We start from the raw sequence: 11832 nt of genomic DNA on the forward strand, positions 1-11832 counted from the left end.
ATTTACTAAAAGCTGGTGAGCGTGTGACTAGCACAGGTGCCTGGCTTAGAGTAGGTGTTCGATAAATATTCATGGTTGAAATGAATGGAACTAAAAAAGGCAGCAGGAAGAATTAGTGTATCAAGGATGTCACAGGTATTTCACACACCCACTTTCTCACCCACAAGTCCCATCAACATCGCTCTGTCTCCTGGCCCTTCTCTCTTTCAAGTGACAGCTAGTCAACCTGACAGATGAATCCTTGCCGATGTGTCCTCATGGGTATTGCCCCTCCTGGGTTGATCATGCAGAACCCACCCGCACCTGGTTAAGTGAGGTCAGCCAGTGTTGAAGGGGAGCCCTCTGTGTGCTCACAGCCACCGAGAGCTGGCAGAGGTGTCAGTCGCACTTCCCTCCACTGGAAAACAACCCATTTATTTTGTTGGCTGTGCCTTGCTTATTTTTCCGCTATTAACATTCTTTTCCTGCCAATGGTCCAAGTACATGTGGGATGTTACTACGTGTCTGATGAAAGGGGAGCTTCATGTGGGTGGGTCTAGGGATGGTCACTATTAGGATGATTCTAAACAATGCCCAAAGGCAACTCTTTGGACGGTTCAAACTACATGACAGTGTCAAGAACAAAGCTCCTAAGGGACTGGGCTCTGATGGCCCCGTAGGGCTCGGATTCCATCGGCATTTCCATTTCTGGGAATGCATTTCCTCCCCTACACGGGGTGTGCCGTGAGAAGCGTGCCCAGAGGAGGGGCTCTTTACACTCTGTGCTCCGCCTCTCTCCCGTGGAAGGCCGACTGCCTCTCTTTCTCGATGTCTTGAAAGGGCTCGAGGGCCCCAGGCCAAGGGGTCTTTGCTTTGCTCGACAGTGAGCATCAGCTGGGGACATGTCAAGTCGGGGGCTACTGTCAGAATGGCCCACGTGTCCATGCCAGAGTCACACTAAGGGGGGCTCTTCCAGCCTTACGGTCCCTCCTGGCCTGACAGCTGAGTCAAAGTCCCCCATTGAGCCCCCCACATGCTTCAGCTTCCAGGACTAGAGTCCCCACCTCCCCTGAAGCAGATGCCAGGGGCTCTTTGAAATTTGCCCTTGGTCTTTGGAATCCTGACTCTGAGGCAACTCCTTGGGTGCGGATCTTGGAGAGGCCACTTCAGAACTGTCCTGGCTGAGGCTCCGATGACAGACTCTGCTTCTGTGTGGTTTGCAAGGTGCCAAAAACATCTCCGGTGCTCTGGAAGGCGCGGCCAATGGAAGTCGCGGCCGGGATCCCTCCCACTCCCCACCCCCCACCCCCCTCAGTGGCGTCCCAGCCTCCTGCCTCTCTGTCTCCTTCCTGATCTGCCTGACACAGTAGTGAGGACCTGGCAGCCTCAGGATCTGTAGAACCCTGTATCTGCAGTTCCCAGACAGAGCCTCGGCCTTTGCAAAGATGGCCTGGAGACAGCTGTTCCTGATCTGCTGTCTCTCGGCCGTTGTGCTCCTGTCCAGTGAGTATGCGAGGCCCCAGGATGGCCTTGGTGTTAGGTGAGGCTGCTCAGGTGGCCAGGTAGAGGGTGTACCTTCTGTTCAGAAGGCTGTACCTGGGTGTGTGTGTTTGTGTGTGTCTGTGTGTATAATACAACACAGTACAGAGAAACCAGCACGCCTGTTGGTTTCTTGGGGAAGTTGGCTGTGTGGCTGGTATCTGAGGCATCCAGTCTCCAGGGCAAGTCCAGCCCTGGGAAGGACTGTCCCGGCCTGGCTCAGGGTGAGGGCTCCTGTCGGGGTGCGGCAGCCCTCACGCTGTGCTCTCGTCCCACAGCCCTGCGGGAGGGGACTGCTGTGGCGGTGGGCTCCAGGCAGTTGGCAGGACATGAGGTGCAGGAAGGTGAGTGCCGGGGCCACCCAGGGGGCTCCCGAGGTAGCCCTGGTGAGCATGTGCCGGTTGTGACCGGCTTCTCTTGGGTTTCAGGCGTGGAAGGGAAGATCTTCATGCAGGAATCAGATGCCTTGAATTTCCTCAAGAAGCGAGGCAAGCGGTCCTCCAAATCCCGAGAAGAGGTCAATGGTAAGGATGCCGGTGGCCTGCCTTCTGCTCTTGCCTCGTGTTCCTTCTCTCTCCCACAGTCAGCTGGGCCAGGGACCAAGGGCTCAACCTAGGCCCTCGGGTCTCAATGACTGCAGCTCTGAATTAGAAGTTACATCACATTCCCTCGATTGTAGGTCACTCTTTGATTGGCTATGCTGCAGGGGTAAGAAACAAAGAGGATAGGGCCACACTGAATGCACTTAAGTGTTGAATTGCATCTCAGTTTCTGAAAGTTAAAAATGTTAAGGTCGGGGACGGGCAGCACTTCCCTGGCGGTCCAGCGGTTAGGACTCCCTGCTTCCACTGCAGGGGGCACGGGTTCCATCCCTGGTCGGGGGACTAAGACCCTGCATGCCGTGTAGCGAGGCCAAAAAAAGAAATGTTAAGGGGAAAATCTATGTTCAGTGGAGAGGGGACACAATAGCTCAGTGTGTGCTTTCCGGGTACTCATGGTGCACCCTACAGGCACTGTAAGCAGGGAGGAGGGCACATGGGACCGGGAACTGGAAATGTGGGCTTGGTGACAGATTTGCTGCTAAGTGGCCTTGACCACTTATTCTCCCTGGGCCCGTTTCCTTATTTACAAGCCCCTGAAAGAGTGGTGTTCAGCCAGCAGTGTTTTTTTTTTTTCTAGTTACTTTTTTTAAACATCTTTATTGGAGTATAATTGCCTTACCATGGTGTGTTAGTTTCTGCTTCATAACAAAGTGAATCAGCTACATATACATATATCCCCATTTCTCCTCCCTCTTGTGTCTCCCTCCCACCCTCCCTGTCCCACCCCTGTAGGTGGTCACAAAGCACCGAGCTGATCTCCCTGTGCTATGCGGCTGCTTCCCACTCGCTATCTATTTTACATTTGGTAGTGTATATATGTCCATGCCACTCTCTCACTTCGTCCCACCTTCCCATTCCCCCTCCCCGTGTCCTCAAGTCCATTCTCTACATCTGCCAGCAGTGTTTTTAAAAGTCTTCACTTCCAATGCATTTGGGAGGCTTTTGAGCTCAGAAGTATGTCTCCTTCTCAGCCTGAAGTAGGCCCTGGGATCCCCTGCTTGGCAGAGACCCTCATTTCCATGACCTGCCGACCCTTGAAGGGATTTGAGTTCTCTGTCCTTGAACTAGATTCTTCCAAGGACTCAGCTCTGACAGACTCTGAGTCCAAGGCTAGATTCGTTACTTATGTGTCTGTCTGAATAAACTCTTTGTGCCTCTCAGCACACTCAGCAAGGTAACTTGCTCAGTGAAAATAACAGGACTGTTTTCAAATGATGGGCAAGAAGTGAGATGAAAATGCTTGGAGATGAAATTCCCTTTTTTTTTTTTTTTTTTAAGTGGAGAAGTACAACCACACTGGGAAAATCTCCAGGCCTCACACAATTTGGGATTTAAAGGTTAGCAAATGTCAAGAAACACTGAAAAGACTGATGGAGTTTGGGCAGTTCTTGACGGAAATGAGAGAAGCAAACTTTTGGCAGACTCCCAGCGGGGAACGTGCAGGAATTTAAGAGGCAAATAGTTTCCATTCTCTAAGTGGATTCAGAACCATGAGATGCACGATTAAGCCAGAGGTCTGTCACCCAGGTTGGAAGCTCGGGGTTTCAGTCGTGGGAACCCAGGACAGCCCGGTGAACACCTAGGATGCACCTGAGTTAATCTATTGTTACCTGGTCAACTCCGGTGATGGGTAGAACGATGCCCAGTTATGTCTGAGGTTCAGTAAAGGCAGGCAACACTTTGATAAACTTGAATCTGGAACCAGAAAACAGGCAATTCCTATCTCTAAGCTTCTGCCAGACTAAAGATGTAAAGGTGTGAGGGCAGAAATGGATGAACCTAGAAACTTATTTGACGTTGGAAAATCTAAAATTGAGAGAGGTTTTTTGAGGGGGCTACATTACAGCAGATGAGGGACAGCTGCACCTGCTGGTGAGCTGTGACCTGGCAGTTCAGGTAAGGTTCCCTCTGGTAAGCTTCATGTTCAACAGCCAAGGAATGTTTACGTGTTCTCAGTGGCAGTTTTCAGTTATCACTGGGGGTATTTCTCCAACCAGAGGCGTACCTTCAGCTTTATAATGTGAAACTGGGACTCCTCATAAAAAAGTTTACAGCCAACTTTACTGGAATGCATTGCCTCACAAACTAAGGGATACCTGAGGTTGGTATTTTCATCATCAGGGAGTTTACCTGATCACCCCATATCCTGTACTAGTTATCTACTGCTGTGTAACAAATGAGCCCCAAATTGAGCAGCTTAAAACAACAAACATTTATTGTCCCAGTTTCTGGGGTCTAGGTCCAGCTTAGCTGGTGGCCTCAGGCTCAGGGTCTCTATGGGCTGTAGTCAAGGTATTGGCTGGGGCTACATTCATTTCAAGGCCTGATTGAGAGAAGATTCGCTTTCAAGCTCACGCACATGGCTGTTGGCAAACCTCAAGTCCTGCGGACTACTGGTCAAGGACACCAGTTCCTGCCATGAGTGGGCCTCTCCACAGGACAGCTTACAACATGGCATCTGGCTTCCCTCCGAGCAAGAGCAAAAGTGAGAGATAGACAGATAGATAGACAGACAGACCGACGAACCCAAGATGGAAGCCAGTCTTGTTTGTAACCTAATCTCAGAAGTCATATCCCGTCACTTCTGTCATATTTTGCCCATTAGAAGTGAGCCACTAGGCCAGTCCACACAAGGGGAGAGAATCACCTAAGGGCATGAATATCAGGATCATCTTAGATTCCCTGGACCACATCCTTATACCCTGTGGCAATTTCTATCACAGCAGCCATAATGCTGGGTGTAATTTATTTTCATATCTTTCTCCTTAAGTGGATCACAAGCCCCTTAGGCAGAGGGACAGAATCTTTCTTACTTGACTTTTTAATCCCAGTGCTTAGTATATATTCTGGCCATGATAGGAGCGCAAAGATGCTGAATGGACTTGCAGGTTAATTAATGTGAAATTAAGTTGGATTATTCCCTCATAGAATTCATTTCTATCATCAAATTCCTAGCTTCTAAGAGGACCAGCATGCTTGGATACACCATTCATTTTGCACCTGGAGCTAAATGGCTTCACCTTTTGGGGGTCTGTCCTCTCACTCACAAAACGAGGCAGTTGGATGGGATACTCCCCCAGGTCCCTCAGGTTTTAAAGTCTGTGTCAGGAGTGAACCATTTCAGTGAAGCCCCACTCTTAGCCCCTCACAAACAGCCCCTTTTGCACCTGATTAAGTTTCTCAGGCAGAATGATTAGTGTCCCCCTAAATGCGTGCGGCTGCCCCTATTCTTGGGGGCAACTCTCGCCTCTTCCCCTCCCCCAGCGGAGAACAGGCAGAAGCTGCAGGCGGATGAGCTACGGAAAGAACATTACGAGGAACAAAGGAACGAGTTTGAGAACTTCGTGGAGGAGCAAAACGATGGTAAGAGCTCGTCAGCCAGTGACTTTGGGGAAGTGGACCTCTGCAGGAGAACCATGTGATTTGCCTGTACTTATCCCTAAATTTTACCTAGAGGAGGGAGGTAAGAGGAGGTCTACTTTCAATTCATATCTATGGGAGTCTCGGAAAACAGGGAGAAAGTCACAAAAGTGGCTACAGAACTTGAGAAGAAATGGAAGAGGACAGAACACCACTGGCTTGGAGACTGTGGGGCTGGGGGAGTTTTTGGTTGATCGTATTTTCTCCTCCTACTTGTGTGTGTTCTGTCTTAGCAGCTGCACTCCTGGCTTAGTTCCCGTTAGAGCTGAGTTGGGAGGATTTCAAACTCACTTTCAAGGGCCTTGGATTTCCATCAATGTCATGGCTCTAGGAACTGCCCATCCCGGAAAACCTAGGCCTTTATTTACCTAGTTATTATCATCAGCATCGGGTGACCAGTGGAAGCAAACCAGGACAAGTGAGCTCAGATGGCTCCGGTCACGGGAGCTCTGTACCCTCCCCACCTCCAGCGTCAACATCTACAGCCCACGGGGCGGCTCCCCTCACCCAGAGCAAGTTTTTATGGGGTTTGCGTGTTCCCTCACCCAGGGGGCCCCCGAGCGTCTTGTTTGCAAAGCCTTGACCTTTGCCTCTGTGTCTCTCACCAGACAGTCAGCACACCTCATCCTCACCCTCTGGCCTTGGGAGACAGGGCTCCAGCCTCCTCCCAGGAATGCTGGTTTCAACCAGGCCTCTGGGTGTGGGGGAGGGTGGAGGGGGAGGGAGGCTCTGCCTTTGAATCCCAGCCTCCCATGGGGGATGGGATTCGACTTGGTATCTATTAAGTGCCCTCAAGGGTCGCCTATAGCAAAAAATCCATAGAACAGGGTAATAGGGATCAGACCAGGCAGGCCAATGTGTGTTTTTATTCCTTTTTCGGTCTCTTCCAAAACTTCAAGATTTAAATGCTTCCAAGTAAGTTCCTGGATGCAGGTGAGCTTGGACATAAGACCCCAGTTAAGGTGACCTTTGTTAGAGAAAGTCTGCAATTTCAGTTCCCAAGTTGTCAACCCCTCGCTTGCCTGCTCTGGTGGATTTGGGAGGTAATATGCCCTTAAGGCACCTCTTAGTGGAAAGGACACCATCACCAGGTATCAGGGGGCTGCAGGCCATGCCCATGGCCTTGCAGGTGGCACCTGGCTGAGCCCTGCAGACAGGTGTTGGGCAGGATCCCAGCAAATCAAACATCCTGGGGAAAGCTCAGACTGTAGTAATTCAGAGGCAAATACTCCTGTTAAAGATTTGTTTACCTTGGTGGACGGCTTGGGGAGAAGCATTTAAAAAATGAGGATGTGGCCTCTAAAATTCCTTCAGTGTTTTTTTTTTTTAACTCACAGTATTTTTTTTTTTTTTTTTTTTTTTGAGGTACGCGGGCCTCTCACTGCTGTGGCCTCTCCCGTTGCGGAGCACAGGCTCCGGACGCGCAGGCTCAGCGGCCATGGCTCATGGGCCCAGCCGCTCCGCGGCACGTGGGATCTTCCCAGACCGGGGCACGAACACGCGTCCCCTGTATCGGCAGGCGGACTCTCAACCACTGTGCCACCAGGGAAGCCCCTAACTCACAGTATTAATAGCAGCATTTTATTTTGTGCATTTTAAAATGTTTCAGGTCCAAATCCCTAGCATCTGGATGAAAACCATTCCCTGTTTTCTCTCCCACGATGGATTAGGATGAGGGATTAGGCACCTGAGGGATGCCAGGTCCTCCACCAAAGCCAGAGGAGACTAAGGTCAGGGGCCTCAGGCCTTGCCCATAGAGGAAGAGGCTGCAGGGCAGGGCACAGGCCTTCGGGGACTGTAGTGACTTCAGCCGTTGTCACTGGTTGAGCACTTGCCCTGCCAGACACTGTACTGAACCACCTAATGCTTGCGACCAGCATCTCAGGTCTTACAATTGCCACTTTACAGTTTTAAAAGCTCAGGCTTAGAAAGGATACATGAATAACCAAGGTGACGCAGGTAGTGAAGGATTTAAATGAAGGCGAGTTTGCCAGCAAAGCCCATGTTTTTGTACCGAAGGAAGACCAAATGCGTAGAGGTCTTGGAGAGGTTCTTCAACCCAAGGACTGGCCCGTGAGGATGGAGGGAGGGAGCGGCTCAGCGGGGGTCGCCCCCCCCCCCACGAGCTTGATGAAAGAAGGAGAGGCAAAGAGGCGCAGGGGGCCCAGCCCGGCCGAGGGTAAACGCTGACAAAGGTGAAACTCGCTTCCGCTTCCCCCCTTCCCTTGCCTCTGCCCCGGAACAGACCATGCACAGAGGCCAGGTTGCCGGAAACCTCCACCGTGAGCAGCGCTCAGAGCCCTTCTCTGAGGCGCCCACGTTCGCCGTCGGTCAGGACCCCGGGTTCGGTTAGCTCTCTTGATTGACAACGTCACCTATTCTCAGAACACTGGAGAGCAGCGATGATGCTCTCTCCCCGAGGCACTTGCTGCATAAAAGCGAACGCTGAGCGATGCCACGGGGGACGGGAAGGACTTGGGTTTCCAGTGGAGGAATTTTAGGCAGGTGGTCTGAAGGGAGATTTCTGGACACCGGTGACCTTGCTGAGGGCCTGAAAACCCCACCTTAGTCAAAGGCCCCTCTACCAACCCACCCAGGATACTGGCCCTTGTCTGGGGAAGTGGGAGGGGCGTGGTTAGAGTCTCACTCGGCTCTGTCACGGCTCCAGCTTGTAACTCTACTCAAAACCACCAACTTCAAGGCAAAAATAGCTGAGTTCTACCTCCAAAAGCTTAGGATAAACAGTGTTGAACTCCCACTTCTAAGGTCTACGTGGTAGCAGCCCAGGTCTGCTTCCACCTTCAAAGCCGGAAGCCTGGGTCAGGCTATCCCAGGCTGGCTGCACAACGCCTGGCCACAAGTGGTCCCTACACGAAGGCTACAGTGTCCAGGCCTTGGGTCTTTACCAGCGAGACCTTCCCTTTGTCTAAATGAAATGGTCTAAGAAGAGTTCAGCATGATCTGGGAAGAAAAAATCAACTTTTATGTCAGAATCATGCTCTCAAGATTGGCCAAGGGTAGCTGCTCTACGTGGCCTGAGAAAGGTCTGAATGGCCCAAGGCTAACAGCCTGGGCTGACTCTGAGCTCCAGGTTTCCTCTGAGGAACCAAGTCCCTAAGAGGATTCTCAGCATCCAGGGTAGCGCCAACCCCAAGTTCACATAGAAGGAAACATACCCAGCAGACATGGCTCCTGCACACCCCGTGGTCACAAGGGCCCTTCCTGTTGCGGGCACCTGGCTCTCACAGGTGCTAAGGACCACGGGGACACCCACTTCCTCCACATCCTGAAGCCACCAGGCTGTCCTGTTTGCCCAATGCCACAGAGGATGCGTGTCACTAGCACCAAGGCAGGGTCACAGGCTTTTTGGTGAAGCCCACATTTGAGAAAATAGGCAAGGAAGACATTTTGAGTTTTGAATCCTTGCAATTACCTTCTATTAACTTTCTATCCTCTCAACGTTTTCTCCAAATACTCAAAAAAAAAAATTGTGGTAAAATATCTAGAACACAAAATTTGCCACCTTACCTATTTTTAAGTGTACAATTCAGCGGCATTTAGTACATCCACAACATCACCACTATTTCCAAACCCCTTTAATCACCTCAAACTAACTTTGTATCCATTAAGCATTAACTCGCCTCTCCCCACAGCCCTGGAAACCTCTAATATATTCTCTGTCCGTACGAATCTGCCTATACTACATATTTCACAGAGGAGAAATCACATAATATTTGTCCTTTTGTGTCTGGTGTATTTCACTTGGCATGTTTCAAGGCTCATTCATGTTATAGCACATATCAGAATTTCATTCCTTTTTATGGCTGAATAATACATACAGACATATCTATATATTCCTGTCTGTCTGTCTGTCTATCTATCTATCATCTCACATTTTATCGATTCATCTATTCTTGTTTTAAGAACGGTTGGGTTAATGGTAATTCTGTTTAACTTTCTGAGGGTGCTTTTTAAACACCAATAGCCTTGGGATATCTGCTCGCGCTTTAACGCGACAGTGAGCGTACCTAACAGTGAGTGACAGGCAGCCTTGAACTGGCCTCAGGAGCCTAATTCTATAGCTTCACAAAGGCGTTATTCAGAAACATGTCTTATCAAAGACAGAAAAATCAGGACTTTCTTACTCATTAAAAACTCCCTTCTGCTCTTTTTAGCCTTTACTAGGAAACATTTCAAACACATGGAAAAGCATATAGTATAACAAACTCTCATGTAACCATCACCCAGAATCAGGGATCATCAAGATCTTCCTGCTTGCTTCACCCACCCCTTTCCCCAGTTAGCTTTGAAAACATAACTTTATTTTTAAAGCTAAGAAACAGTAAGAAGGAACACCTTACTCATAATCCCATCACTCGGAACTGACAATCATTTCCATGAGTTTTTCAACAGTATGGTTTGCAGTCCGTTTTTCTGCTGCTGTGATTTTGGATTCTGTCTTAGTTGGTGTGTCTCTGGGCCAGTCTCTCTCTTGGCAATCAGCTCTGTGACGCTCACCTATCTGGGCCCGATCTGTATGAAAACGAGGCCTTTAGATTCGGCATCCTCTCAGGCCCTTCCAGCTGGGATTCTGTCTGTCATCCATGCACGCAGGCACAGTGGTTCATGTTACGTGTCACAGGCCGGGGGGGGGGGGGGCTTTGGGCGGACTCGGTGGCTGCCCCCAGATCAGAGCCCTCCATCCTCACACGACGACTTCATCTCTCGTCCCCAGAACAGGAAGAGAGAAGCCGGGAGGCCATCGAGCAGTGGCGCCAGTGGCACAGTGACGGCCTGTACCCACCCTATCTCTACAACCGCCACCATATCTGACCTCAGCCAGATGCACCCAGAAGACGGCACCTGACAAACCCGCCCACCCTCGGCATTCAGGCACCTCTTTTGCATACAAACAGGCCCCTTCCCAGGGCCTCAGCCTGGGGCCTTCTGTTCTCGTGGATGGAAACGCCCTGGCTTGTGCTTCTGGGCAGGTGAATTTCTGAGGTGAGCCAAGGCCTGTGGGGCATCACCCCTATGGTGGTTTCCCACTGCTTCGCCATGGTTCCCACAGTGAGACTCCTGGCCCATAGAACAATGAAAGAATCACAGTAGAGAGAAAAGACCACGTGTCTGCTTATAGTTTATGAATAAAAACGCTGAGTCAACACTCTGTACCATCCTCTTGAATCTCACGCTGAGCCGCACCAGCTTGTCCCTCCCAGGTGACACTGGGCCTCTCCCGACTTGGGTGTCGGGAAGCTTGGACTCAGAAGCACTGCTCACTATTTCCGCAGCCTGTCTCAGCAGTCACGTGACTGGAAGGGACCTGCTAATGCAACTGTTTGGGAAAAACCATTCTCCAAAGCCCAGGTGCTTCTCACGTCTCTGAAAAAAGTCTTAAGGTTCAACGGTGGTTTCTTAATGGCATCACTCGGAGGCCAGGGTAAGAGCAAGGCCGGCTGTAACCAAAACTAGACAGCAGATAAGGCTTAGTTTTAGTATCACCTCCTTTTTCCTCATAGTATTAATTTGCTAGAGCTGCATAGCCAAGTGCCAGAACTGGGAGGCTTAAAACAATGAACATTTATCCTCTCACAGTTCTGGAGGTTACAAGTCTGAAGTCAAGGTGTGGGCAGGGCCACACGCCCTCCTAAGGCTCCGGGTGAGGGTCCTCCCTTGCCTCTTCCAGCTTCCGGGGGCTCAGTTGTTCCCTGGCTTGTGGCAGCGTCACTCCAGTCTCTGTCGTCACTGTCACTCGGCCTTTTCTCCCCATGTCTCCACACACTCTCCCCTCTGTGTTTCTGTGTCTCTTCTTATAAGGACAACAGTCATTGAGTTAAGGGCCCACTAACTTGATTATATCTGCAAAGACCCTATTTCTAAATAAGGTCAACATTCACAGGTCTCAGGGGTTAGACTTCCGCATATCTTTCTGGGGAAACAATTCCGCCCATAGCAGTGCCCTTTCTTCTGTCCCAAGGGCTCTGCCTTCCTGCCCCAGACTCTGCTCGAGGCTGCTTCCAGCCTTGCTCCCAACTGCCTTCAGGAATTCCACACTAAGAATGCAGAAAACTCAAGAACAGCCTAAGTGGGCACCCCTGTGGGGTCAGCTCTCGAAGACAAAGCGGACTGTGGGTGAAGAATGAGCACCCACTCCTGGCCACCTCCCCGCCCCGCTCCTGGGCCTTGTGCCTCCGCCGCCTTGACTTGGGTCCCAGGCTGGCTGGTCCAGCCTGCTTTGGAGGCTGGGTTTCCAGAACAGTAAAGGGCAACTTTGTTTCGAGGAAAAGCT

At 50.7% G+C, this 11832-nt stretch overlaps 1 protein-coding gene across 2 annotated transcripts; it reads left to right on the top strand.

The window, feature by feature from the left end:
• The first annotated feature begins 1341 nt into the window (after positions 1 to 1341).
• UCMA (upper zone of growth plate and cartilage matrix associated) lies at positions 1342 to 10701 on the top strand. 2 transcript variants are annotated; one of them, XM_030832468.3, is made up of 5 exons: positions 1342 to 1482; positions 1797 to 1862; positions 1947 to 2042; positions 5385 to 5483; positions 10276 to 10701. In XM_030832468.3, exons 1-5 carry the CDS (start codon positions 1425 to 1427, stop codon positions 10371 to 10373), a joined length of 417 nt encoding a protein of 138 aa, XP_030688328.1. In that variant the 5' UTR covers positions 1342 to 1424; the 3' UTR covers positions 10374 to 10701. The 2 variants fall into 2 exon arrangements, with proteins under 2 accessions (XP_030688328.1, XP_069901149.1); XM_070045048.1 differs by lacking the exon at positions 1797 to 1862.
• Positions 10702 to 11832: the final 1131 nt, after the last annotated feature.

Source organism: Globicephala melas, chromosome 2, assembly GCF_963455315.2.
Source record: "Globicephala melas chromosome 2, mGloMel1.2, whole genome shotgun sequence".
Classification (NCBI taxonomy): Eukaryota; Metazoa; Chordata; class Mammalia; order Artiodactyla; family Delphinidae; genus Globicephala; species Globicephala melas.

Excerpts from the sequence above, each read along its gene's own strand:
- UCMA (XM_030832468.3), top strand. The coding sequence starts at position 1,425 with ATGGCCTGGAGACAGCTGTTCCTGATCTGCTGTCTCTCGGCCGTTGTG. Across the intron at positions 1,483-1,796 it reads GGCCGTTGTGCTCCTGTCCA|CCCTGCGGGAGGGGACTGCT; the intron begins GTGAGTATGCGA and ends CTCGTCCCACAG. Across the intron at positions 2,043-5,384 it reads ATCCCGAGAAGAGGTCAATG|CGGAGAACAGGCAGAAGCTG; the intron begins GTAAGGATGCCG and ends CCCCTCCCCCAG.